At 42.0% G+C, this 24,182-nt stretch overlaps 2 protein-coding genes across 2 annotated transcripts; one reads left to right on the top strand and one right to left on the bottom strand.

Annotated features, from left to right (window-relative positions):
- Window positions 1–1,646: 1,646 nt before the first annotated feature.
- rfc3 (replication factor C (activator 1) 3) lies at window positions 1,647–5,781 on the top strand. The gene is made up of 5 exons (XM_063214603.1): window positions 1,647–1,837; window positions 2,231–2,533; window positions 2,884–3,003; window positions 3,135–3,299; window positions 3,654–5,781. Exons 1-5 carry the CDS (start codon window positions 1,751–1,753, stop codon window positions 4,047–4,049), a joined length of 1,071 nt encoding a protein of 356 aa, XP_063070673.1. The 5' UTR covers window positions 1,647–1,750; the 3' UTR covers window positions 4,050–5,781.
- A 6,395-nt stretch (window positions 5,782–12,176) lies between these two features.
- Window positions 12,177–23,164, bottom strand: si:dkey-192g7.3 (uncharacterized). Its single transcript, XM_063213819.1, has 5 exons — window positions 22,923–23,164; window positions 21,844–22,206; window positions 21,600–21,641; window positions 14,641–14,732; window positions 12,177–12,873 (listed from the first exon to the last, which is right to left on the bottom strand). The coding sequence occupies exons 1-5, from the start codon at window positions 22,978–22,980 to the stop codon at window positions 12,817–12,819; spliced, it is 612 nt and encodes a 203-aa protein (XP_063069889.1). The 5' UTR covers window positions 22,981–23,164; the 3' UTR covers window positions 12,177–12,816.
- Window positions 23,165–24,182: the final 1,018 nt, after the last annotated feature.

Here is a 24,182-nt window from a genome sequence, read left to right on the forward strand (position 1 = left end):
ATCTGGTTTTCACTTCATTCATTTAATGGTTTATTTATACTGAGATCTAACCGCTGATGTCAATCTGTGAAACTGTTGTCTCTATAAACATTTCCTCAGTGTTGTGTAATGTCTGGAAGAGTCACTGGCTGTAGGCGAATGTTCACTGTGTGAACCTCGTCCAGAGCTGAACTAATATAAGCACTGCAATCCCCCACTGTACTCTGAAGTAGTTTGAAGAAGTTTTTGCTTATTGTAAACAAAACTATGCATACATATTTTGTTGATTTTCTGATTAGTGCTTGGAGTTGGACACACAGTGAGAATTTCCAATCCCTAGAAAGAAAGTCGTAATAAAGTCCAATTAATAGCAATAGCCTGCATAGCAAAAGTAGCAATAGTAGTTATGTATACTTGGGATGTGTAGCCTACTTTGTGTGTGTATATTTCATATGGGATTTAAATCTAGATATGAATGTTGAATAATTTTAGATTTATGTCCATTTGTATTACACCACACAGCATTTTTAGGTGATCAAAAGTATTGGAAAAAATTTAATAGTTTGTGACATAGGCCCTATCCCTTGTTTGCAATAACTTCCTCAAGCCTGCTACCCATGGACATCACAAAATATTGTACTCATATATTTTTGATGACATTTTACATATATTTTTGATGATGTTGCACTTTCAGTTCTTGTTTGTTTCAATGGTGTTTCTCGCTTCACTCTCTTCTTCAGGAAGTGAAATGCATACTCAAGCTGCCCATTCACTAATGTTAACTTTTTCATGAATACTTACCACCACCATCAAATTCTAAACATATGACTAGGAAAATTGCACTTTTCATACATGAAAAGAGGGATCCTCTCCATGGTCCGCCACTTTGACTTGACAGATATAGACATTTTAAACTGCAAAAATGACTGTATTTGGTCATACTAGTAAATATTAGTTTATTACTCATGAAAAGATCAAATTTGGCAACAGGCAGCTCAATTTCAATGAGCAGCATAGTTGCAATAACCTACCTACTCTGGCCACAATCTTGCACAGTACACCTCTAAGGTCAAGTGATTGATTTTGTCAGCTAAACCTTTCACCCCCGTCCCCAAAATCCTTCAACATATCTAGATTTAAATACAAAGAAATAAAAGCTGACATTCTAAATATTTGTTTTATGCTCATCTTATCATCTCAAACCCCTCTGCCCTTGATGGGCAACAAAAACAACAGAATGTGGCTTGCTGTTCCAATACTTTTGGAGGGGACTGTATTACCACTAGTAAATCTGATTAAGCATTATGTCATAAAAATCACACATTAACTTACAACAAATTGGTCTTTACAGAAAGACAACTAAACTACGTCACTTTAATAACCTTAGAGAAATACTGGCTCTGTCCTATTTAGGTGAAGCATTATGCTAAAATACCTGGCCTCGCCTATTAGATATGATGCCGTGATGATGGCGCACACACACACACACACACACACACACACACACACACACACACACACACACACACACACACACACACACACACACACACACACACACACACACACACACACACACCAATAACAGTAGGAGCCAGCTGTTGCAGAGAAGTCAAATTTCAGTAACGCAAATTGTCCTTTACCGCTCCCTGTAGAGGCATGCGCAGTTTGACGCGAACGACTTCGCGGGAAGGCAAGGCAAAGGCGAAATAGCAACACTGCAGAGGAACATAACAAATTCAACCGGAGATAAACATTACACAACGCAAACATGAGTTTGTGGGTGGATAAATACAGACCTACATCTCTTGCGAAACTGGACTACCACAAAGAACAGGCAAATAAATTGAAAAATCTGGTACGTTTGTTTGTGGCGGTTTGGGTCAGTGGGTGTTTGTGTGCCTTCAAGCTTGAAGGCTTTCATATCGGTATGCCTTGCGTTGACTATCAAAAGCTGCACAACGTTGTTGTGTTTTGTACTTGTGTTTGCATTAAGACTTTCCTGTGTACATTTGCTGCAGGAGTTTACGGCGTTACCTGTTTTGGTATAGCTTGTCTAGCTGCGTTTTATGCCTGACTCATGGCATGATGGCTGTTTTGGAGTTGCCTCAAAGCTGTTAAGTCCTTTTTGAGTTGACTGTAAACTTTAGAGTAGCTTGATGCTCTGCGTATAAAACAAGTAGTTGAACTGGGCACATATGTCTCCAAACGGTTTTTAGTAATATGTGCAATGTGCGTAATTGTGTTTAAGGTGCAATGCGGAGACTTCCCTCACCTCCTGGTGTACGGTCCGTCTGGCGCGGGAAAGAAAACGCGCATCATGTGTTTGCTGCGCGAGCTGTACGGCGCGGGCGTGGAGAAGCTGCGCATCGAACACCAGTCCATCACCGCACCCTCGAAGAAGAAGATTGAAATCAACACCATAGCGAGCAACTACCACCTGGAGGTCAACCCTAGCGACGCGGGCAACAGCGACCGCGTCGTCATCCAGGAGCTGATCAAGACTATGGCCCAGTCCCAGCAGATCCAGTCCAGCACGCAGCGCGAGTTCAAGGTTTGTTTTCTTGTTGTGACTATGGAGGCATAGAGCTCTATGCATGAGTAACCTGCTTCAGAGTTGAGGTGCGCATAGCCAGGGCTTTTTCTGAACAGGGAAATAGGGGCGCTCCACCCTCATACCTCCGCGAATGCACCCTCACACTTCTTTAAAAAAAAATATATAACCTGCCACGATGCTTCCTCATGCCAAAAATTGAATGCATAGGGGTGGGAGTAAAACATCCTATGCTTCGTTCCACTTCTTCTCAGATGTACGGAGCGGGGTTTCTTTTCCCCCTTCTTGGTATTATTTGTATTTTGTCCAAAAGTCTGTTGATTCTTGCTTGTAACATCTGAAATATGAAGGTGGTGCTGCTCACTGAGGTGGACCGGCTCACCAAAGACGCCCAGCACGCCCTGCGCCGCACCATGGAGAAGTACATGTCCACCTGCCGCCTCGTCCTGTGCTGCAACTCCACCTCCAAGGTAGGGATGCAAATGATCAATTAATTCATGAATCGCTATTTGATTGACCATATCAATCGACTTACAATAAATTGATTAGCGACGTTTTCCTTTCCGAAATCTTGATTCATTGTTTGCATCCCTTCTCCAAGGTCATCGCCCCCATCCGTAGCAGGTGCCTGGCAGTGCGCGTGCCCTTGCCCACCGTCGACGAGGTGTGCGGCGTCCTGGCCGGCGTGTGCAAGAGAGAAGGTCTCCAGCTGCCTCCGGAGCTGGCCAAGCAGATCGCAGAGAAGTCGGGCCGCAACTTACGCAAGGTATGAAGGCAAATTATGGATTAATTCATTATTTTTTTAGTCGATTGACCTTATCGATCGACTTATGATTAATTGATAAGTGGCGTTTCCCTAGCCTGGCTCACACCAGACGGTGTGTGTGTAGCTTTGCACCACCAGGGGGCGCCGAAGCTACCCATACACTGTCTGGTGTGCACCAGGCTAGCGATTCCCCCCCGAAATCTCAATGTTTCCCCCACCAAAAAAACCCATTAATTCTAAATGGTTACGTTAAAGTTTAATCCAAGGATGATTTAAATCTTCACACACATTCTTCATACCCATTTCACCCGGGTCTCTTGCCAATCGACTAATTGCTCGCATCCCTTCCGCAAGGCCCTGCTGATGTGCGAGGCGTGCCGCGTGCAGCAGTATCCCTTCACCGCCGACCAGGAGATCCCCGAGACGGACTGGGAGGCCTACCTGCGGGAGACGGCCAACGCCATCGTGGGCCAGCAGAGCCCGCAGCGGCTGCTGGAGGTGCGCGCGCGCCTCTACGAGCTGCTGACCCACTGCATCCCACCCGACGTCATCATGAAGGGCCTGGTGACGGAGCTGCTGAGCAACTGCGACGGGCACCTGAAGGGCGAGGTGGTGCAGATGGCGGCCTACTACGAGCACCGGCTGCAGCTGGGCAACAAGGCCGTCTACCACCTGGAGGCCTTCGTGGCCAAGTTCATGGCCATCTACAAGAAGTTCATGGAGGACGGCTTCGACAACTTCATGTTCTGATTCTGATGAGGCGTGATGCACAAACGTACACGCATGCAGTACACACACACACACACACACACACACACACACACACACACAGCATATCACTTATTCGTTCGACAACATCTTATGGTGATGCGTGCCACAGGTGCACACACACACACACACACACACACACACACACACACACACACACACGCCAAGACTCCATATCACTTATTCAACAACTTCTTGTGGTGATGCGTGCCACACACACACACACACACACACAAAGACTCAATGTCACTTATTCAACAACTTCATGTTCTGATGATCTGTGACACACACACACACACACACACACACACACACACACACACACACACGGAGGATGTCACTTATCTAAAAACTACATGATGTGTCATGTGTGACTACCACCCACCCCAACCCCAGCTGCAACTGGACCCCGAGGCCTGTTAGCCTCCCATGTAGGGTTCTTTCCAATGTGTCGACTCCTGTCCTCAACCTGTGCTTGTGGACTCTCGTTACGCAAATGCTTGCCCCCGTGGAGATAACAATAACATTTCCCCGCTGTCAGCCTAGCCACAATAACTTTTCGGGGACCATTCTTCATTCACCATCCATCCCGATTGCAAATGAGAACATGACATTAGAATTGCACTTTTGTGAGATATTGAAATACACTTCTGTCGTCGCCGGTGACATCATCGCGAGGCTGCAAGCATGCAAGGGAGGACGGGAGTTAGGTTATTAGAAGGAACCCTGGCCAAGGTCATGGCCATCTGTAAGAAGGTCATGGAGGACAAATTATATCACTTCATGTTCTGATGTCATCAGTACACTTGCTGGACACAAGCAGAGGTCTCTTTCTGCACTTATTTGGGTCAATAATAATATCACCCCTCATCCCCCAAGACTTTGTCAGCTACTTCATGTTCTAATGCAGGGGTTCCCAACCTTGTACAACTTGGGGCCCATTTGAATTTTTTCTCAAATGTTCAGGAACCACCTCTGACCCAATAAAACAAACAATACAACTAAAATAAATAGTCAACAGCAACACGCATACAAATAATTGATTTTCAGAAAATGATTTCAAGGCTCACTTGGCGTACCTTAAGGGCCCACAGTTTGAGGATCCCTGTTCTAATGCATGCCAGCTGATTTCCCTTAGTGGACTAATTCTGAAAGTCCATTTCTGCACTTCATAGGGGAAATGATTAACAAATAAGGCCGCCGTAGACGTGACAAAAGTATCAATGATCAATCTGTCTTACCTTGATGCCAATTTAGGAGCTTAACAAAATATTTCATACAGTTTTGAAGATGAATGAAATAAAGCTTTTTTATTGAGAAAATAATTTGTTAGCACTCAGTTGTGTTTGACTTGCAAAGTTAGGTTTAAGATTGTGTACAGTTGTTAAGTCTCATATGATCAGTTCAACTCATTTTGCCATAAAAAAACATTTTAACCATGAATTTACAGTGCACATAAGTAAACAGTTCAAACCCTATTCTCCTATACTATCCTTCACACTTCCTTCTGTTGTAAACACCAGAATGTATCTACAGTCAATCCGGAAAGTATTCACAGCGCTTCACTTTTTTCACATTTTATTTATCTTACAGCCTTATTCCCAATGCTACAAATCAATCTCTGTTGTCAAAATCCTACACAAATTATTCCATTATGACCATGTGAAAAACTAGTTGTCTTGACAGTTTTGAAAATGTATGAAAATAAAAAACAAAGAAATCACATTTACAAAAGTATTCACAGCCTTTGCTTAACACTTTGTAGAACCACCTTTGGCAGCAACTACATTCCTTTTTCATTTCGAAATGAAAAGGGATTAAAAGGGAGGTGATAGGTGTGTGTTTCAACCTTTCAGTACATTGAAATTGTACATTTTGAGTCTGCACCTGGCTAAAATAGATGGGTGTGAGTTTTGAATGAAATCCTATGGATAGTATCATGATCTGCTTCTGTAGTCACAGTGCATGTTGACATACATGCTTCTTTAGGTGTAATTCAGATTTCCAATGTTGACGGTATCCATACATCGCCAAACCATGTCAATCCCACAACCATGCTTGACTAGCCAGATGATGCACTTTTTGTGTACAACTCACTTGTTTACCACCACACGTGCTTGACGCCATCTAAAGAAAATTTGTTTATCTTGGTCTCAAGAGAGATTAACAGACCAAGGATATGGAACACTGGAACCATGTCGTGTGGTCTGATGAGACCAAGATAAGCAAATTGGCTTTAGATGGTGTTAAGCATGTGTAGTGGTAAACAAGTGAATTTTACCAAAAAAGTGCATCATCTGGCTAGTCAAGCATGGTAGTGGGACTGACATCGTTTGGGGATGTATGAATGCCGTCAACATTGCGAATCTGAATTACACCTAAAGAAGCATGCATGTCAACATGCACTGTGACTACAGAAGCAGATCATGATACTCTCCATAGGATTTCATTCGAAACTCACACCCATCTATTTTAGCCAGGTGCAGACTCGAAATGTACAATTTCAATGTACTGAAAGGTTGAAACACACACCGATGACTTCCCTTTTAATCCCTTTTCATTTCGAAATGAAAAAGGACTGTAGTTGCTGCCAAAGGTGGTTCTACAAAGTATTAAGCAAAGGCTGCGAATAATTTTGTAAATGTGATTTCTTTGTTTTTTATTTTTATACATTTTCAAAACTGTCAAGACAACTTGTTTTTCACATGGTCATAATGGAATAATTTGTGTAATTTTTTGACAACAGACTAATTTGTAGCATTTGGAATAAGGCTGTAAGCTAATAAAATGTGAAAAAAGTGCAGCGCTGTGAATACTTTCCGGATTGACTGTATGTCTACACCTTTGACACTGCAGCACCAGGACAATAGTTGCTTTTACTAGATGACATGGTGACAAATAATAAGCCATGCCAAGATGCTAAGTCATCATCAAAAAAGGTCATCCAGTACACTAATATTTGGTTTGACCGCCTGACACAATATTTCCATGCAGTGTTGTATGGATTTTTTCTCCCAGGCTCTTGCTGTGATGGTGGTGATCTGTAGCCTGGCTCTCACGCAGACCCTTCGTGCTTCGTGCATCTTCGTTAAACTTTGTGAGTGAGAACCAGGTTAGGTAATCGCGCAAAACCTTCTTCACATTCCTAAGATTCCCAGTGGGTTGAGGTCTGGACTCTGGTAGCCCATCCATGTGAGATTTTGGCTTGTTTCCAATATGTGGACTACCATCCTCGACCTGTGCTTTTGGCCTCGTGTTTCGCTGACGCCCCACCTTTGTGGACTAAAGTTTCCTCTCTGTCAGTCTAGCCACAACAACTTTTGGGGAACTATTCTTCATTCACCATGCTGATTGAAAATGAGAAAATGACGTTACAATTGCGTTTTTGCGAGATATTAAAATGCACTTCAGTAACGTCATCACAAGGTCACAAGCAAGCAAGGGAGGATGTGAGGATATTAGAAAGAAGACAATGACTCATTCTCCTCGAAAATTACTGCAACACTGGATGGATTTAAATCTTGTGACATTGCACAAGTTTATTGAAACGATGCCATAGCAGATGCTTCCCATAATCAAAGCTAAAGGCAGTCCAACAACATAATGAAATGTGTTGCGCTGCGTTAGTTTGTCTGTCTGTTTGTCAGCAGGATAACTCAAAAAGATGAACGGATTTTGATGAAATGTTGTGGAGTTGTTGAAAATGTTGGTGGTGATCCTGATCACTATTCTACACCATTGTTGGATGGGGCTAATTTTGACATTTCAGTTTCTTTTTTTTCTTTTTTAGGGGTTTTTATGCCTTTATTTGACAGGACAGTGTGAGATGGAGACAGGAAGCGAGTGGGACAGAGAGACGAGGGAGGATCCAGAAATGACCCAGTCCAGACTTGAACCGGGGTCCCCGTGGGCCTGCAAGCCCAAAGGTTGGGGGCTTAGCGTGCTGCGCCACAACGCCCCCGTCATACCAGTTTCTAACTCCACAAAAACAAGACAGAAAGAAAGGGGAAAAATCAGGGTGTAACCTAGTCAAATGTTCTATCAGCTTCCTTGGCGGAGGTCTGCACTTTGAGTTTTGGTAGTATACGCTTTATTACAGGCTTTAGGCCTAATAGGACACACATATACATAAAAATAGACTGTAAAAGAGGAAGAGAAGAAAAAAAAACAAGCAATAATTTATAAGCATGTACAAATATACTATCAGTCATGACAGTCTTCTGAGGCAGCCGTACCAGTGCTTCCACATACATGATTGATATCTGACAGCTGCATCTGGGGCTTGTGAGAATTCTCATAATACATTTTTGAGACTTGTCCAGACGACACATAAACTTGAACATTAGGTTCCTCAAGAGAGCCTGTAAAGTACTTAGTCCTGAGTCACAAAATAGTTTACTAACACTGCAACTCCTAGGCTTATTCAGCAATATCCTCAAGCAATTACATGCTAGCTACTTTGAGTTTACACACATCTCTTTTTTTTGTAGCTGACCCTTAATGGGGCTGCAGAGTACGGTGGGCATGAAACAAGCTTACTTTCACATCATCAGAACAAAAACGAAAATGTTCTTACTAACATGTTTGCTTGGACATAGTCTACACAACGTTCGCCTCTGTCTATTGAGAGAGATATCCTTTTTAAATATCCTTTTTTATCCTATTTCCTTTTTGTCAAAGCAGTTTAGTTGTTAATAATTAGGAAATAATAGTATGTTCATTAGTTTATAAATAGAAATCAGTACTCTTACTTATGGGTATCATTTAATTGGAAATATAATTATCATGGGCTTAACTAATAAATATATGAGTAACTATTTGTGGGTGTTTTAGGTCTTGGAATTCTTAAACTCTTAAGAGTTTGTGTAACCTTATTTTAATACCTTTTGCAGTTTGTTTAGGAGCAGGGTCTGGCAGCATAATTTAACCTAATCTAAATTACAGGGACGGTCACAAACCGGTAACACTTCCCGTTGTCTCTGACCTGAAGGATGTGTCAGGGTCTGGGAGTAGGCACCAGGAAATGTCAGTACCCTTATATGGGTCTACTCTAGTCAATAGATGTTAGTAGGCCTGTGTATCTCCTCTGTGTTCTCTGTTGGTTTCTCTCTTAAGCAGGAAAACAATGGCAAATATCAGCCCACCCTAGTCAATGTCAGGATGACCATGGCGGATGAGAGGGAGATTGCATTGACTTCCCCTCTGACTTCTCACCCCTCTCTGTCCCTCTATCTTTTGTCTACCCATTAGCGCCTCATGGGTCCATAAACAGTCACACACACACACACACACACACACACACACACACACACACACACACACACACACACACACACACACACACACACACACACACACACACACACACACGAAATGACAAAGAAACACAAAGGCACACACACAGAGAAAAGGCATATTTAAGACACACTTAGGGAAAATCAGGTCAGTTCCCAAATCTTGGACTGAGAGGATTCTGTTATCGGTCAGGTTCAGTCAAGACTAGGAAACTCCAGAGCTCTGTTGTGCTTCTACTACTCATCGTCTAAACTTTGACAAATTGCTACTTGTTATACTTATACTTTTTCGGAATTAAACCATTGGATTTTTATCATACTTGAATACTGAGTTGTTTGCCTTTTTTACCTCGAATAAAGAACACGCAGGGAAGGGCAAAAAGGCCTGAAATTTCCAACACTATAAATGTTAATATGGTGGAGGTTTTCACGGCACGCGCAATTCGTACCCCTCGGGGCCGCAAACTCATCACCTCGTCAACGCATGCTTCGGCAATGGGAGGCATAGTACGAGACCGCTGAGCTAAAGGACCAGTCCGATAGCCCAACGCTACCTTTACTGTATGGGGCTTCTGGAGGGAGGTTTACTAACGTTCCACGCCACACTCTGCTAGTTGGACTCTGTTACATCAGCATCATCTTCCCACTTGTCAGTGATAATGTGCTCAAGATATTTTGTTCTGTTTGATACACATATCGATTGCCCTGACAGATAAAACGTTGGAAAGAGGATTTTATGATCCTCCTTGGCTCTACATTAGGGTGACCAGATTTTTGTAGTCTGAAACCGGGACACTTCGTGCGTGACTGAAGAACAATATTTGGCGGGTGGGTCTGGGGGTCCTCCCCCAGGAAAATTGTATTTTTTAGATGCCATTTCCTGCATTCTAATCAATTTTAGAGGGAGGAATGACAAATCGCAACTGACTCCTTCAGACTTTCTATACAAGCGCTGGCTGCCATTAATTGTGGCAGGTAAACATGTAATCTTTTCCATTTATTTACCCTGATAGACATGGCGCAATGTAGTGGGTGGCCAAAACCGGGACATATTTGTGTCCCGAGAGGGTTTGCTCGGGACCTGGGACACACAACTCCAAACCGGGACTGTCCCGGTCAAACCGGGACGTCTGGTCACCCTACTCTACATATCAAGACAACACTCTTTTTTGCATTGTACTACAAGCAGATTCCAAAAAAAGTTGGGACACTTTGTATTTTGTGAATAACTTGAATTTGTCCCAACTTTTTGGCGATTTGTTGCAAGGGTGACATTTTAAATGATCACATAATTACCCCAAAACAATAATTCTGCTTGACTTAAACAACTGATATGTTGTCGGCACATAATGCTCTACCTTATTCATATATTGGATGTTTTGAAAATGCCAGCATTTTGATTTTATTCACAAAATACAAAGTGTCCCAACTTTTTTGGAATCCGCTTTGTCAAACTCATCATCACCATCAAACTCAACCCCATACTCAGAGCACACATTCAGGAGCTGCTGAAACCCAACAGTGCTGGGGGACAATTAATTAGGCTATCGCAAAGGAATTATTGCGCAACAACTCAGTTTTACCTTGGCGGTCATAGCTTGCTCAACCCAAGTCAGACAAGAGCTTAATAAAATCATGGCCAAGAACAATTTGGAAAGATAAAGAAGTTTTGCTGCAGATAGTGCTGACCTATGATCATGCTGTCTCCTTCATATAATCTGTTTATAATGCAGATAGGGGTATATTTATCATTTAAATATTAGTTTATGATTTGATACAATATAATACAATGGTTAAGGGAGTTAACATCTTCCTCCTAAAACAGATCAAACAAATAAAACTATTTACAACCTCTGGAATTTAATCCAGACTGTTGAAAGTCTGCAGTGACGAAAAAGACTTCACAACCCATGAACAAGCTCAAGAGGCCGTGCCTTGATAAGAGAAGCCTAGTCTACGATATTAGGTGGTAGTTGTCGGTCACAGTAAATATTACTCCTCCCGAGAACTCAAAATCCATCTGAGAGCCTCTTGAAAGACTCAATTGGACGCAGCCTACAACAGTGGTTTTCAAAGTGGGGGCCGGGGACCCCTGGGGGGCCGCGAGGGGATGCTAGGGGGGGCCGTGGAAAGTTGATAGGGAATAATAAAATACATTATTTAAGAAATGTACAACTAATGAACAAAATGAGCTAAACAATATTTCCATTAGTTCACTTCATATATCCTAGTGAGGCAGTGACTCACAGGCCCAGACTATGGTTGTGAAAGGGATGCACATGGAAAGTAGTGTGTAAAGGGTGGCTTGGCTGGGGTCTACCGGTGTATGGGGGGCCTTGGCATGGTTAAGTTTGGGAACCCCTGGCCTACAACATTCGCCTCTGTCTATACACGTCAGTGTGGTGGTGGTGGTCCCACGCAGTCCGTACCCCTCGGTGCCACACACTTGGGAATAGTATGATATGCTTAGGAATCTGCAGGTTTACTCTCAGTGAGCCTTCAGTTAACTTAGAGTAGACCTTGACAGTCCCATTCAGATGCAAACTTCCTTCTGTTGAACTCGGAGGCTACAGCTACTGTATGTCAGGAAATGTCATGAATATGCAAGGTCATGAAAATCTCTGTTGTCAATCAAAGCTGGCAACTCCATTGCTGTGTCAAAACACTGTCAGCCAGCATAGTAAGAAAACTGCTGATGCATAAGCAGTTATAACTTTTAGTTATTTTTCGTTCATTACAATTGACCTAATGCACAACTACAGTGGTTCATTACAAAACAATTGCGGCTAGCAGAAAACAGAAGCAACTTCAGTGATGCCACAGCAATATTTACTTTTATTTTGCACTATACTTGTTTATCTTAGAACTAAGAAGCAATAAAAAAAGTATTTTGTTGCACGATAAATAAAACACACAATCTCACTGTAAAACAATCATATGACTCACAATTCACATTTTTGGTCTTGAACACATTAACAATCTCAACCTCAAATACCCTCCCTTCTTCAGCTACTTGCATTGGACAGCATAAAAAAATGCATGGTTTCCACTAAGACACATCGATGCACTCCGCTTTTGTATGCACGAAAGTACATTGAGAAGGTTAAGAGAGAAGCTTTTTAAAGCGTACAGTGCTAAACAACCAGCCAATATTCAATTATTTACACAGTATTTACATACACAATCCTTAACTAATAAAAAAGGTGCTGTTACAGAAAGGCTGTATGCTTTTCTCAAACAAGTTCGGCTCATTGCACACGTAGGAAGGCATGGGTTGCCACCCGTCACGCTAATCAGTTTATATTTGCAATCAGTTCTCTGGGGACGCTTGCAACATGTATGTAATGTGTAGACGAAAAAAATCATACAGAATGCATTTACAGTAAAATCCAAAATGCCCACTTTCTCTTCCATATAGTACTGCATTGTTTGTCTCCTTGTATTATTGCTAAGGCTCATCGGAGTTGCATCTCCTCCTCCGTTGACGCGGGTTCTCGTTGTCGGCGCTGTCTCTGAAAAATAAAGAATTGATCAGAATCGCTGACTCAGACAGGTATATACAACTCTCAGGTGGCAGGTTCGCGCCCCGAGGGGGACGAACTATGCAGGAACACCTCCGTCACAGCAGCTGGACCCTGTCCAACACAGCCAGCCAGACCCTCTGTATCAAATGCAGCATGAAGTACTAGACTGGTTTAGCAGGCTCATCTACACCTCCAGGAAAGAAAAGAATCTCCACACAACAACACAGCCAGACGTGCTGCTGAAAAACACCAGTGTAGCAGGAAGGGCTCATTTGAACCCCTGAAAAATGGGTGGTGAGAAAAAAGTAGGCCTAGGCTACTGCAGTTTGCTTTGTATACAGACAATGTATAGTTATTTAAATTTGAGGTTCGTTTTCTATGATTTTTTTTAATGCACTTAATTAAAAAACGTGTCCAAAAATAAAAATGATAGCAATAGCAGAAGTAATGGTGGCATAAGAAATGGTGGCATTTTTGTAGTGCAGGTAACAAGCCTCTGTAGCCACATAATCTTTACAGACTTGCAGATATAAATAACGCGTAACCCGACATATTGCAGCGCAGTGCATCCCCATGATAGTATGAGGCTTCGGGAGGGAGGTTTAAATGTCCACGCCACTCTCTGCTAGTTGGCCTCCGTTACATAGGCTATGCACATTTTCATCTATTCATTTGTTTGCAAAAGCGATGCAGGAAGTTACTGTGGTGCTCTTTATGTCAGTTGTCATCATGGACTAACTGATCTGTTGGGTAGCCTAATCAATCACAGGGACTGTTTTAAGTATAATCCAATATTACTGTAGCCTATGTAGTGACAAATATGTGACACTCTTGGTAACATTTCACAATCTGATTAAGGTCTAGGACCGAAACGTCATTCATTAAAGAAAAACAGCGAAATGGTCAGTTATATATTTTAAATGTGTGTGTATTTTTGACTCTTTTTTTACAACTGTGTGCAATAACTGTGTATTTTTAGTTTTGTTTTAACTTTGTTTTTTTAGGGAACATCAAACTTGTCAAGGGACAAAAGACGGAAATTAGCCTCTTGGCTACAATCTTGTATATGTAGCATTTTTGTTTAAATGCTGGCAATATATGCTGTCCCTTTCTTAAATAAATAAACCTGAAACCTGAAACCTGCAGAAGGTTTTTCAAATAGTCTGCTGAGCGACCCAAGCAGTGTTGCCAGATTGGGCGGGTGCCCGCCCAATTGGGCTACTTGAAATGAGCGTCGGCGGGCAAAAACGGGAAAAATTGGCCATTCGGCGGTTTTTTAAGCCGTTTTGGGCCCATAGAAGTCAATGTAATTTGTTGAATTTGGGCGGAATTTAGCGCATTTTGGCGGTTTTTGAGAACCTTTTGGGCGGTATTTGGTCAGACACATCTGGCAACACTGGACCCAAGGGCCATCTCCGACGCACCTGCCAGCTGAGGTGTGCGAAAAAAATCTAAGTTTAACAATCTTCAAATGTAGATTGAGTGGGGTGATATCCAGGCCCCTAAATGATCTTTTTTCATCACCAGCCCATATGGTGAGTAGGCCTAGATGTTAATCTTACTAGCCAAACATAGGCTACACTCCCCACAAGTAAAAGTAGCTAGTAAGTTGGCTATCTATTCTACCAGCCAAATTGTGTTTTCACCAGAATTCGTCCAGTTTGCGGGTGTACATTTAGAGCCCTGGTGATATCTATAGTGGATGCTTGTGATTCTTGTCATGTCATTAAACAGTGACAATAGAAGAAGACTCACCTGCCGATGACACCGAAAAACCAGAAGCATGGAGAAGACCGCTATAAGTGCCAGGATGACAGATAAACCGACGGCAATGCTGATGGTTTGGTCTGAGAATGAAACAAAAACAAAACATAGTGGGTATATAAAAATATATATATAGTGGATATATAAAAATAAATACATTATTTAAGGTTTAAATTGTTTAAGATTGCTCACATTACCCTGACCAGTCAGTACCCAACATTTTTTTGTTCAGCCCTTTCCGACATGGTAGCCATTCTAATGGGGGCATGTGTTGGTTTGTTTACATTAAAAAAAAACATCTTATGGCCCAGCCGTGGTTTAGTCGGATGGGCCCTGAACAGCTACGCGGGTGGCCAGGGTTCGATTCCCGACCTGGGTCATTTCCTGATCCTCCCTCGCCTCTCTTTCCAGCTCATTTCCTGTCCCACTCTTCACTGTCCTATCTAAATAAAGTTGACCCCCGCCCCCCCAAAAAAGAAAAAGAAATAATAATTAAAAAAAAAAAACCCATCATCATACCTCAGAGAGCATCCCAAAAGTTACTGTTGTGTTTTATGGTGTCTTCTGATGTTGCATAACTTTTGGAAAGATATTTGGAGTTTAGTTTTTTTAAATGTAGCCTAAAATAATGGCTAGAAAGGCTTAGGAACGTCTGAACAAAAAACTGCTCCATCGTCGGTTACTAAGACGTCAAGGGTAGCGTGAGCAATACAACTGCATGTTCAGGTTGGCAGGAATTCTATTTTAAACAGAATCAGATCTGTTGTGTGGTCTTGATGTATTTGAGAGTAGATTTAACCAATGCATCTACACCCACAATCAGTACCCACAGTACCTGCCAATGTTATTATATCTTTACATAAGGCATTATAGTAGTGCTTGTCTAGAGTCTATGGGCCTCCATCCCACGTAGGCTATCAACGCCTACGTCAATAGATCTATCTAAACAAACACTGAAGCTGCAGGTGATTTTTATTCCAACGTGTAAATACGTAATAGCCCAGTTTGAACTGGCAAATGTTGAACTTGATCTATTTTATGATTAGCAATAAACAATCAAAGGTAAATAGTCTATCCTCCTAAAGGTCTCCACAGTACACAGAACACTGGCACATTTCTGTTTGCTATGGAGCAGAACCAGTGGCGGAATAATTGCACACAGGGCCCCAGGGCAAAACACAGATAGGGCCCCCCATATGGCCTGCCATTGTCACAATAGGGCCCCCAACACCAATGCAGAAGGGCCCTGGGCCCAGGGGCAAATGCCCCACTTGCCCCCCCTATAGCTCCGGCCCTGAGCAGAACTGAGCCACACAAAACATTTAATGACATTATTATTATTATTATTATAAAATTATGAGTCACACAAAACAGGGGAGAAAAAGGGGGGGGGGGTGGAGATGCGACACAACAACCACGCAGACGAAAACAAAACAAATGGGCTCTAGTGTCCCATCAAGTCCTTGATAGAGTCTACCGTGAGAGCATGTCAGTATTACGACTGCTTTTACAGGTCACAGCGTAAATACTGTCTCTTGTTTTCATTTAGGATTAGGACATTAGGGTGTCCAAAGCCTTTTTCCTCTTCCTGCCTCTCCCTGTCCACTTACTGGTGTCGTAAGACCCACAACGCATATCTCTGATTCTTCTAACTTTGGCTAAAAAAGTTTTCGCGGCCCCTGAGGGGGATGAACTGCGCGGGAGCACCTCTGTTACAATGGTGCCGTTGGCATGTAACGTTAGTAAACCGTGAAAAGTGCTAATTCTGTTGAAAATAAATTACATTTTCATGAACAAAATAGATCCAGGTATTGACCAAGGGGTCCGTTGCACAAATGCATAGTTGTTTGAAAGATTTAAGTGTAATTTCAATTTTCCTTGTTATACACCCTGTAAAACCTGCTGTCCTGAGGACAGACATCATCATTTCAATTGACTAAAAAGAGAAAAAATCTCTGATGGATATGAATAATATCACCACTACATGGAAGGGCATATTAAAGCAGTTCTACACAATACGTTGCCTGGAGAGCACAGGCACATACAGTATATACAATATTATATACTGTATACTTTTTCTTTTGTCATAATTTGCTTGTACCACCATGGCCCATGACCTATCCAACACAAACACATTGCCACAGAATGCAGGGGCCTATACTAAGAAGCTTGTGTAACAGAGGTGTTCCCACACAGTTCGTCCCCCTCGGGGCCACAAACTCGCCACCTCATCTGCGCATCGGTTCGGCAATGGGAGGCACAGTAGACCACTGAGCTAAAGGGACGGTCCGATAGCGCAACGCTCAATCAGGAGTAAACCAGGTTAAATTAAGCTGTAAATCACCTAATAGAACAGCCTGGCGCTCTCATTCCTGAACCAGCTTCTTAGTATCCCCTCATACCACTTCCACTACAACCACAACAAAAACCGCCGAGAGCTCCAGCAACAACTGTCTGGGCGATAGGCCAAAGAAAACTACCGCATATGTTTTTAAATACATATTTTGCAAAGCGGTTATCATCCCCATTCCTCCTTTGACACTGACAGAGTGAGAATCTGTCTTCAAAGACCATTACATAGCTGACACACGGGCCATGAACAAATCTTAAACCACAAAACTGAAAACATGCTTTCTGCTCCAATGACTTGGATGTGTTTCGATGTTCCAGAATGTCACCTTTCTGTCTCTCTGTCTATCATTTTCTCTCCCGCTCTCTCCCTCTCTCTCTCTCTCTCTCTCTCTCTCAAACAAGCACACACTAGTCATCTTCAGAGGAGGAAAGTGCTTGGCCTCTCTCTGCCTCACACACATATTTATGACATTACAATATAACAATATAATAATACCTGTTTTATATAGCGCCTTTCATCTTTCATGGTTCTCATAGCCGCTTATAATAAGCATATGAGCCCCGGCCATCACATGAAAATAGGCCACAGAGGCCCTGCCGTGGCCAAACGGTACAGCACTCGCCTGCAGTGTTGGGTAAGTTACTTTATAAATGTAATCCGTTACAGTTACAAGTTACCTTGATTAAAATGTAATTGTACTGTAACTTTTTGGATTACTTTTACAAAGTAACGTAACTGATTACTTTTGGATTACTTTTGGATTACTTAAGGTTTAAATGAGCATTGACCCATGTTACCAAATGTTGATAGAGTGTCAAGGGTCTTACGGATAGGCACACAGATACGGCAGTAACGCAGGAGATGATGTTTTTCTTTTTAGATGCGTCCCAGCATCTCTATAAGAGGGTATGTCAATGTACGAGCACTTGCAGTGCACTCCTCTCTCCTGGCGCTGCACTTGTCTCGCAATGCAATCAGCTGCGTGCTCCGTGGCCAAATAGTCAACACTGCCACCTTGTGGACACAGGAGGGAACAATTTGAAGAATGCATTTCAGACGGACGGACAGACATACCCTCTTATAGAGATGCTGGGACGCATCTAAAAATAACAAACAAGTACAAATACATGTCAACATGCAAACGGCAATAATTATGACGTTTGTAGAGATTAACCGTCAATGTGATGGAGAGAGGACGCATACACGCGAACGTGCCCAATGATAAAAACGTCACTCTCGCCAGCACGCAACACTTTGCCAAACACGGAAGTGCTGCGAGACCGGTAAGACATGAAACTTTCAAATGCTCAAGAAACATTGCTAAGTGCTCTTAAAACACTGAAAACCCACTCGTTTTAACTCATAAGGATAAACAATGGAATTAGGCAAAACAAAATAAAGAAACAACAGATGTTGACAAAACTTGGATTTCGTGTGGTTTGATTGAAAATGTATGCGCGTTTGGATGCAATGTAGCCTATGCGAGTGTAATGTATGAACAGTCTACTCCGGGTTTAAATGGTTGTCAGCTAAGCATGTGTGTTAATAATTAATTAAATAAAAAGGGCCAAAGACTCAACCTCGCACAAATTGTAATCCTGTTAAGTAATCCCCATTCTCATTGAATGTAACTGTAATCTGATTACATCGTTTTTTTCTTGTACTGTAACGGATTACAGTTACTTTTATTTTGTATCCTTTTACCGTAACGCCGTTACATGTAATCCGTTACTCCCCAACCCTGCTCGCCTGCCATGCGGCTAACCCGGGTTCGATTCCCGGCCCGGGTCCTTTGCAGACCTCTCCCTGTCTCTTTTCCAATTCACTTCCTGTTCACCTCTCTCACTGCCCTATCAATATAAGTCGAGAAAGACCCAAAAAAAAGTATTCCCAGAGACATATTGAGCTTATCATAGACTCACAGTGATACAACTTGTGGCCCTTTGGATGTGTTCACCTCTTAACCCCTTGGAGCAGAGCCTATGTTGTAACCTTACTGTCACCAAAAATGTAATGGCTATGTCTTAATATGTTACTTAAGGCTCTCTGTACTGTCATAGCAATGTTCTTATGATGTAGTTAAGTATTTTCAGCAAATACCATCTGCAGTAAGAGGCTAGAGTTCAATAAAGAGACATTAAGTTACAAAATGTATGATTTAGACAAAACAATACTATTTTCTGAAGCACTGAGTAGCTTATTTAAGACCTCAAGTTCAACTTGCACTTTCTGCAGAAAAATGAAATAAAATCGCAAAAACAATATTGATTTTCTGTTTCGCTCTGGGAGACATGTCACTCTGGGATTGAAATACTGTTTCTATGGAAACATCTTGCGCTGGCAAGTTTTTGGGTTTGTGGTGACATTGGCACAACTTTGGGACATGTTTTCACACCATTTCAAACCAACATGCAATGCTTTCAGCCAGGAATGTATCCCTGACAACAAAATGGCAGCAAGTCTTTGCAGACATCGTACAAGTCAACGGAGGCCAGCGCCACAGTGAAAAGGTTGACCTTGTCATGTAACTAGGCCTATGCAGTCGTCTCCTACTGCTAAAGGTATATCCCCGAAACGCAATGCTTCCAGTCCTCCCATTATTCCCACCACTCCTGTCCACCTACTAATAAACTTATATATTAAAAAATCAACTGGCCCTACAGAATTAACACACCGAATCTGGGACAAATCCATCCATCCGTTTAAAAGTTATGGCGTTAACATGAAAGACCGTATGTGGCGTTGGCGGCAAAGCCATTACATCCCAGACGCTCCGTGTTGCGGGGATAAAGTTATGCCTCATTACTTATCACCTCCATTCATCTGGGTTTTGTATAGCAATCACAATTTGCAAACAACTAATTGCCAGGCCCAGCGTCCAACTTGGCATCCTATCAACTACCACTGTATGAGTCATCATTTGTTCCTTATCCACACAAGTTAGTACTTAGATCCTGCCCAGAGAGATGTCATAAGCACTGAAATATATTCAGTCCTGCTCAGTGGGATATCAGAGGCAGTGGCACTGATGTGTGTTTAGATTGAGAGACTCATTAAGTTATTGTCATAGGGGTGGAACAATTTCACACATGGCCCCCAGGGCAAAAACACTGATAGGGCCCCACATTCGGCCTACTAAGGTCATTATAGGGCACAGGGCAATCTGGGCCCAGGGCAAATGCCTTGCTCGCCTCTTCTATAGCTCCAAGCCTGGTCATAGTGCCCCATCAAGAACATACTGTAGTAGACCACAAGGATTAATAGAAATAATCTTTGGGGAAAGCTGAATATCAATAAAATAAAATCAGTAAAATACCTCAGGCTCACATATCTGCGACCGGAAACATGATCTTTGCTCGGCCATATACTAAACAAATTACAAACATCTGTTATTGCAAAAGCTAACTGTTTACAAGGCTGACATGGGCCACCTGTTGGGTTTTGGTGAGACTGTCTGGAGCAGTTACAGTTATCACAATGTTTTTCTTTCTGTAGCCATACTTTAAAATAAAAAGTACATTTATTTGTATTGCCACCACTTACACTCTTATCTACAACATTTGATCCACCATTTGGCTGCTTGCCTGAGCATTCCAGACATTGTACAACCAACCAATCCTGGAGCTGACAAACTACTTTGCTTCAGCCTCTTTCCAACAGTCAGGGATAAGTGTTGTGTGACTTGACCTTACAGTCACTGGGACCTTACGATTATTAGAACGATAATCAACTATATACTCTAACTGACTCAACACCATTCAACATTCTTCAAAAATTGGTGGCCGTAGGGCCTACTTTGGGCAACTCTAGCATAGAGACAAGGAGTAGTAGGTATATTTAAACCCAGGTTAAATAAAGGGTTTCAATTAAATATACCTACCACTCCTTGTCTCTACGCAAGACTTGCCTGAAGTAGGCCCAAAGGCCACCAAGTTTCGATGATTGGACTTTGTCTTTTGACTTCAAGAGCACCGCCGTATTGGAGTTTACTTATTCAACAAAGAAGAGCGCTCAGCATCTCTCCCCCTTTTGTCATTGCAAAGCTCATCAAACCTGTCTTCGCACACACGAAGAGCCATGGCCAAACAAAATATGCTCACACAGCCAAAAGTGAAACTTGAAAGTTGCCGATTGCAACACCACCACCACGTCTCACTCCCTCAAGAATGTGCGGCTGTTGACAAACGTGTGACTAAACCCTGCCGTTCATCTCCAGCATGGAAACAGCATGGAAACTATAGTACGTGACGTACGTAGATGCTTTCCCTTGGTACAAACATACAGAAGTCAGTGCCGAGCCTTGCCACAGCAGGTGCATATAACCAGGGCTCTAAATTACCACCAGGTGCACAATACAGGCTTAGAGTCAGGCTTTGACTCAACTGCCATAGTCAGAGAAACTCAATCAGCTTAGTCAGAGAACCTTTCTTCTCTCTTCTCTTACTGTGTGGACCTCAATAACCATGCCAGATTATAAGACTGAAGCTATCACATTACTTCATTAAATAGATTGTGTGTTCTTTTTTATCTATCAGATATTTGAGGGGGGAAAACATGTTGATCCTGTTTTTCAACAGTCTATTGCTGTGACACTTACCTGAACTTGTCGTTGGAGGTGAACTTGGGTCAACCTGTGGGTCTGGAGGACAAAATGTGGTCAAAGCTCTGTTTACAAAAGTTTGATAAGTAATGCATAATGTGATTCATCTGGATAAGTGAGTGATCAAGTGACACAACCACAATTGTGCAAACAGATGCACAGATCAATGGACATGCAATAACTGGATAATAAACATAGCTTAGCAATGTGTAACACAGAAAGAATTCGCCTTCTTACTCACTGTTTACAACCACTGGGACCACTGTGACTGTGAGGATGACCTTCCTAATGATGAAAGGACGTGGCAATCCATAGCAATCATAGACACCCTCGTCTGCGGCAGTAACATTTAATAGTTGCAAGGAGCAGTTCCCTCTTTCCTCGCCAAGGAAAAAGTTAACTCTGTTGTCGAAGAAATGTGAAGCTTGCTGGCTGTGTGGATCCGACTTATTGTAATAAACGTATTCATCATGAGTGTTTGTTGACTTCGTCGAAGTCTGCCAGACCACTTTCTCTTTATCTTCACAGTCGCAACGTAATAGGACATCTTCATACTCAGAAGCTGTGATATTAGTCGGTGGAATGCTGGTGCTTGAACATTCTCCTTTAAGAGAGAGACAGGCAGAAAGTCACAATCAGCAATGAGTCCTAATAATATTTTAACATGGTTGTTCCCTGTTAATTCCTCAATCTATATAGTTCAAATCTTTTGAAATTATGTACTAAGCCGTGAATAATACAATTATATATAATATATATATATAAATATAATATAAACAATTAATCATCTCGAAAGTTAATAAGGCCTTACCTTAAAATAAAGGTAGCCTGCACATTTGACTGTAAATTTTCCACACACAGAATATCACTGAATTAACAACTGATCAGCAGTTCCTCAATCTGTATTGTCCAATCTTTTGAAGTAACATGAACTAAGCAGTGTACTGATAATGCAAAATAATTGCACCTCTGAAATTACCTTGAAGTTATGGTAACCTTTATTTTTTTACTGTGCATTCACCACACACAAAACTTCACTGAACTTGCAACAAAGTAAAAGCAGCTTCCTTCTCAGGGAGGATCTTTAACAATAACGTGTATTTTTTGTCGAATTAGGTTGGGTAATTTGACTATTGATAGGCTATTAGGCTACATTGTTACACCATAATCTCTAATTGTTCTTAAATGCGCATATTTTAGGACAGACGGCCATGGAGTAGCCAATCTGTAGGGCAAACATGCTAAATCAAGCTCTAATGGTAATGAATCAGGTATGCGTGAACTTTCACATTGTTGACCCGTGTAAGATCAATTACTTACGATAACAGTACGCCATGAGGAGTATAATCCATAACCATATTCCCGTGAGCGTCTTCATTCCGTGAAGAAGTGATTAAACCTCGAAATTATCCGATAAACCAATCCGTTCGATATTTTAGAATGGCTTAAACTTTTCCTGTAGGCTGATCAAGGCATGCACCATAATGGACATATTTGTCGGTCTATATTAACAAACGTACTGCTGCCCTTCCTTGATGCCCTACATCTGAAGCCTTCACAGTCACAGCTAGAGGGAAAGTGAATGATCAACTTTATAAGAGCAAGTTGGACACACAGACACGCCTATTTCTTATCAGACGCGCGCAATAAGGAACACGCGCCACTCAGTGGAAAGTAAATGGAGGTTTTGATTTCTTTCCTATGCCCAGTGGTATAGTCTAGAACGCGGGTATACGGAGTATACCCACTTCTAAATTTCTGGGATTTCTGTATACCCACTTAAAATTGATTGATCCATTGTTTTGAATAGCACAAATATATACGGCATACCCACTTCAAAAGATGCTCAAATATACAGTATACCCACCATAAAAAAGTAGACTACACCACTGCCTATGCCTATGCTGGCTCACGAAAAGTATGCCCCACACACCTCATAGCCTACGCCAGTGTTTCCCAACTTCTCTGTCCTATGTACCCCCCTACTTTTAGTGTGCTGCTGCAATGCTTACACATGTAAGGACAGTAGACATGTGGACAGTAGTAAGCTTGCAGACATAACAACTGCCATCTGCATTCTTACCAGTAGATGGCACATCAGTAGCCTACAAGAGGGAATTGGACCAGTGGTGTAGTCTACTTTTTTGTGCTGGGTAACAACAGTAACTGGGTATACTGTATATTTGAATTTTTTGAGGTGGGTATAGGCTTACTGTATATATTTGTGCCATTCTAAATAATGGATAGGCCTAAATCAATTTTAAGTGGGTATACTGAAATCCCTGAAATTTTGAGGTGGGTATAGGCTATTGCATATAGCCTATCTGCGTTCTATGCAGACTACACCACTGGGGTGCATTTCTCAAAAGAGAAGTTGTTAGCCTGTTAGCAACTTTGGTAGTTGCCAATGCAAAAATGCATTGAAAGCAACTCTGCATTGAAAGCAACTTTGGTTTCGAGAAATGCACCCCAGAATTGGACCCTCTCTGGTAGGCTACGCCACGGTGGTCATGGAAGAACTACAAGTAGTTATTTCTGTTTTAAATGTTAGAAATTCAGTTTGTATACACTGAAATAATT

This window comes from Engraulis encrasicolus, chromosome 13 (assembly GCF_034702125.1).
Source record: "Engraulis encrasicolus isolate BLACKSEA-1 chromosome 13, IST_EnEncr_1.0, whole genome shotgun sequence".
NCBI lineage: Eukaryota > Metazoa > Chordata > Actinopteri > Clupeiformes > Engraulidae > Engraulis > Engraulis encrasicolus.

Coding starts and splice junctions, on each gene's coding strand:
- rfc3 (XM_063214603.1), top strand. CDS start 1,751: ATGAGTTTGTGGGTGGATAAATACAGACCTACATCTCTTGCGAAACTG. Junction 1,838..2,230: donor CAAATAAATTGAAAAATCTG/GTACGTTTGTTT, acceptor ATTGTGTTTAAG/GTGCAATGCGGAGACTTCCC. Junction 3,300..3,653: donor CGGGCCGCAACTTACGCAAG/GTATGAAGGCAA, acceptor CCCTTCCGCAAG/GCCCTGCTGATGTGCGAGGC.
- si:dkey-192g7.3 (XM_063213819.1), bottom strand. CDS start 22,980: ATGAAGACGCTCACGGGAATATGGTTATGGATTATACTCCTCATGGCG. Junction 14,733..21,599: donor ACCTCCAACGACAAGTTCAG/GTAAGTGTCACA, acceptor TTTCATTCTCAG/ACCAAACCATCAGCATTGCC. Junction 12,874..14,640: donor TTTTTCGGTGTCATCGGCAG/GTGAGTCTTCTT, acceptor TTTATTTTTCAG/AGACAGCGCCGACAACGAGA.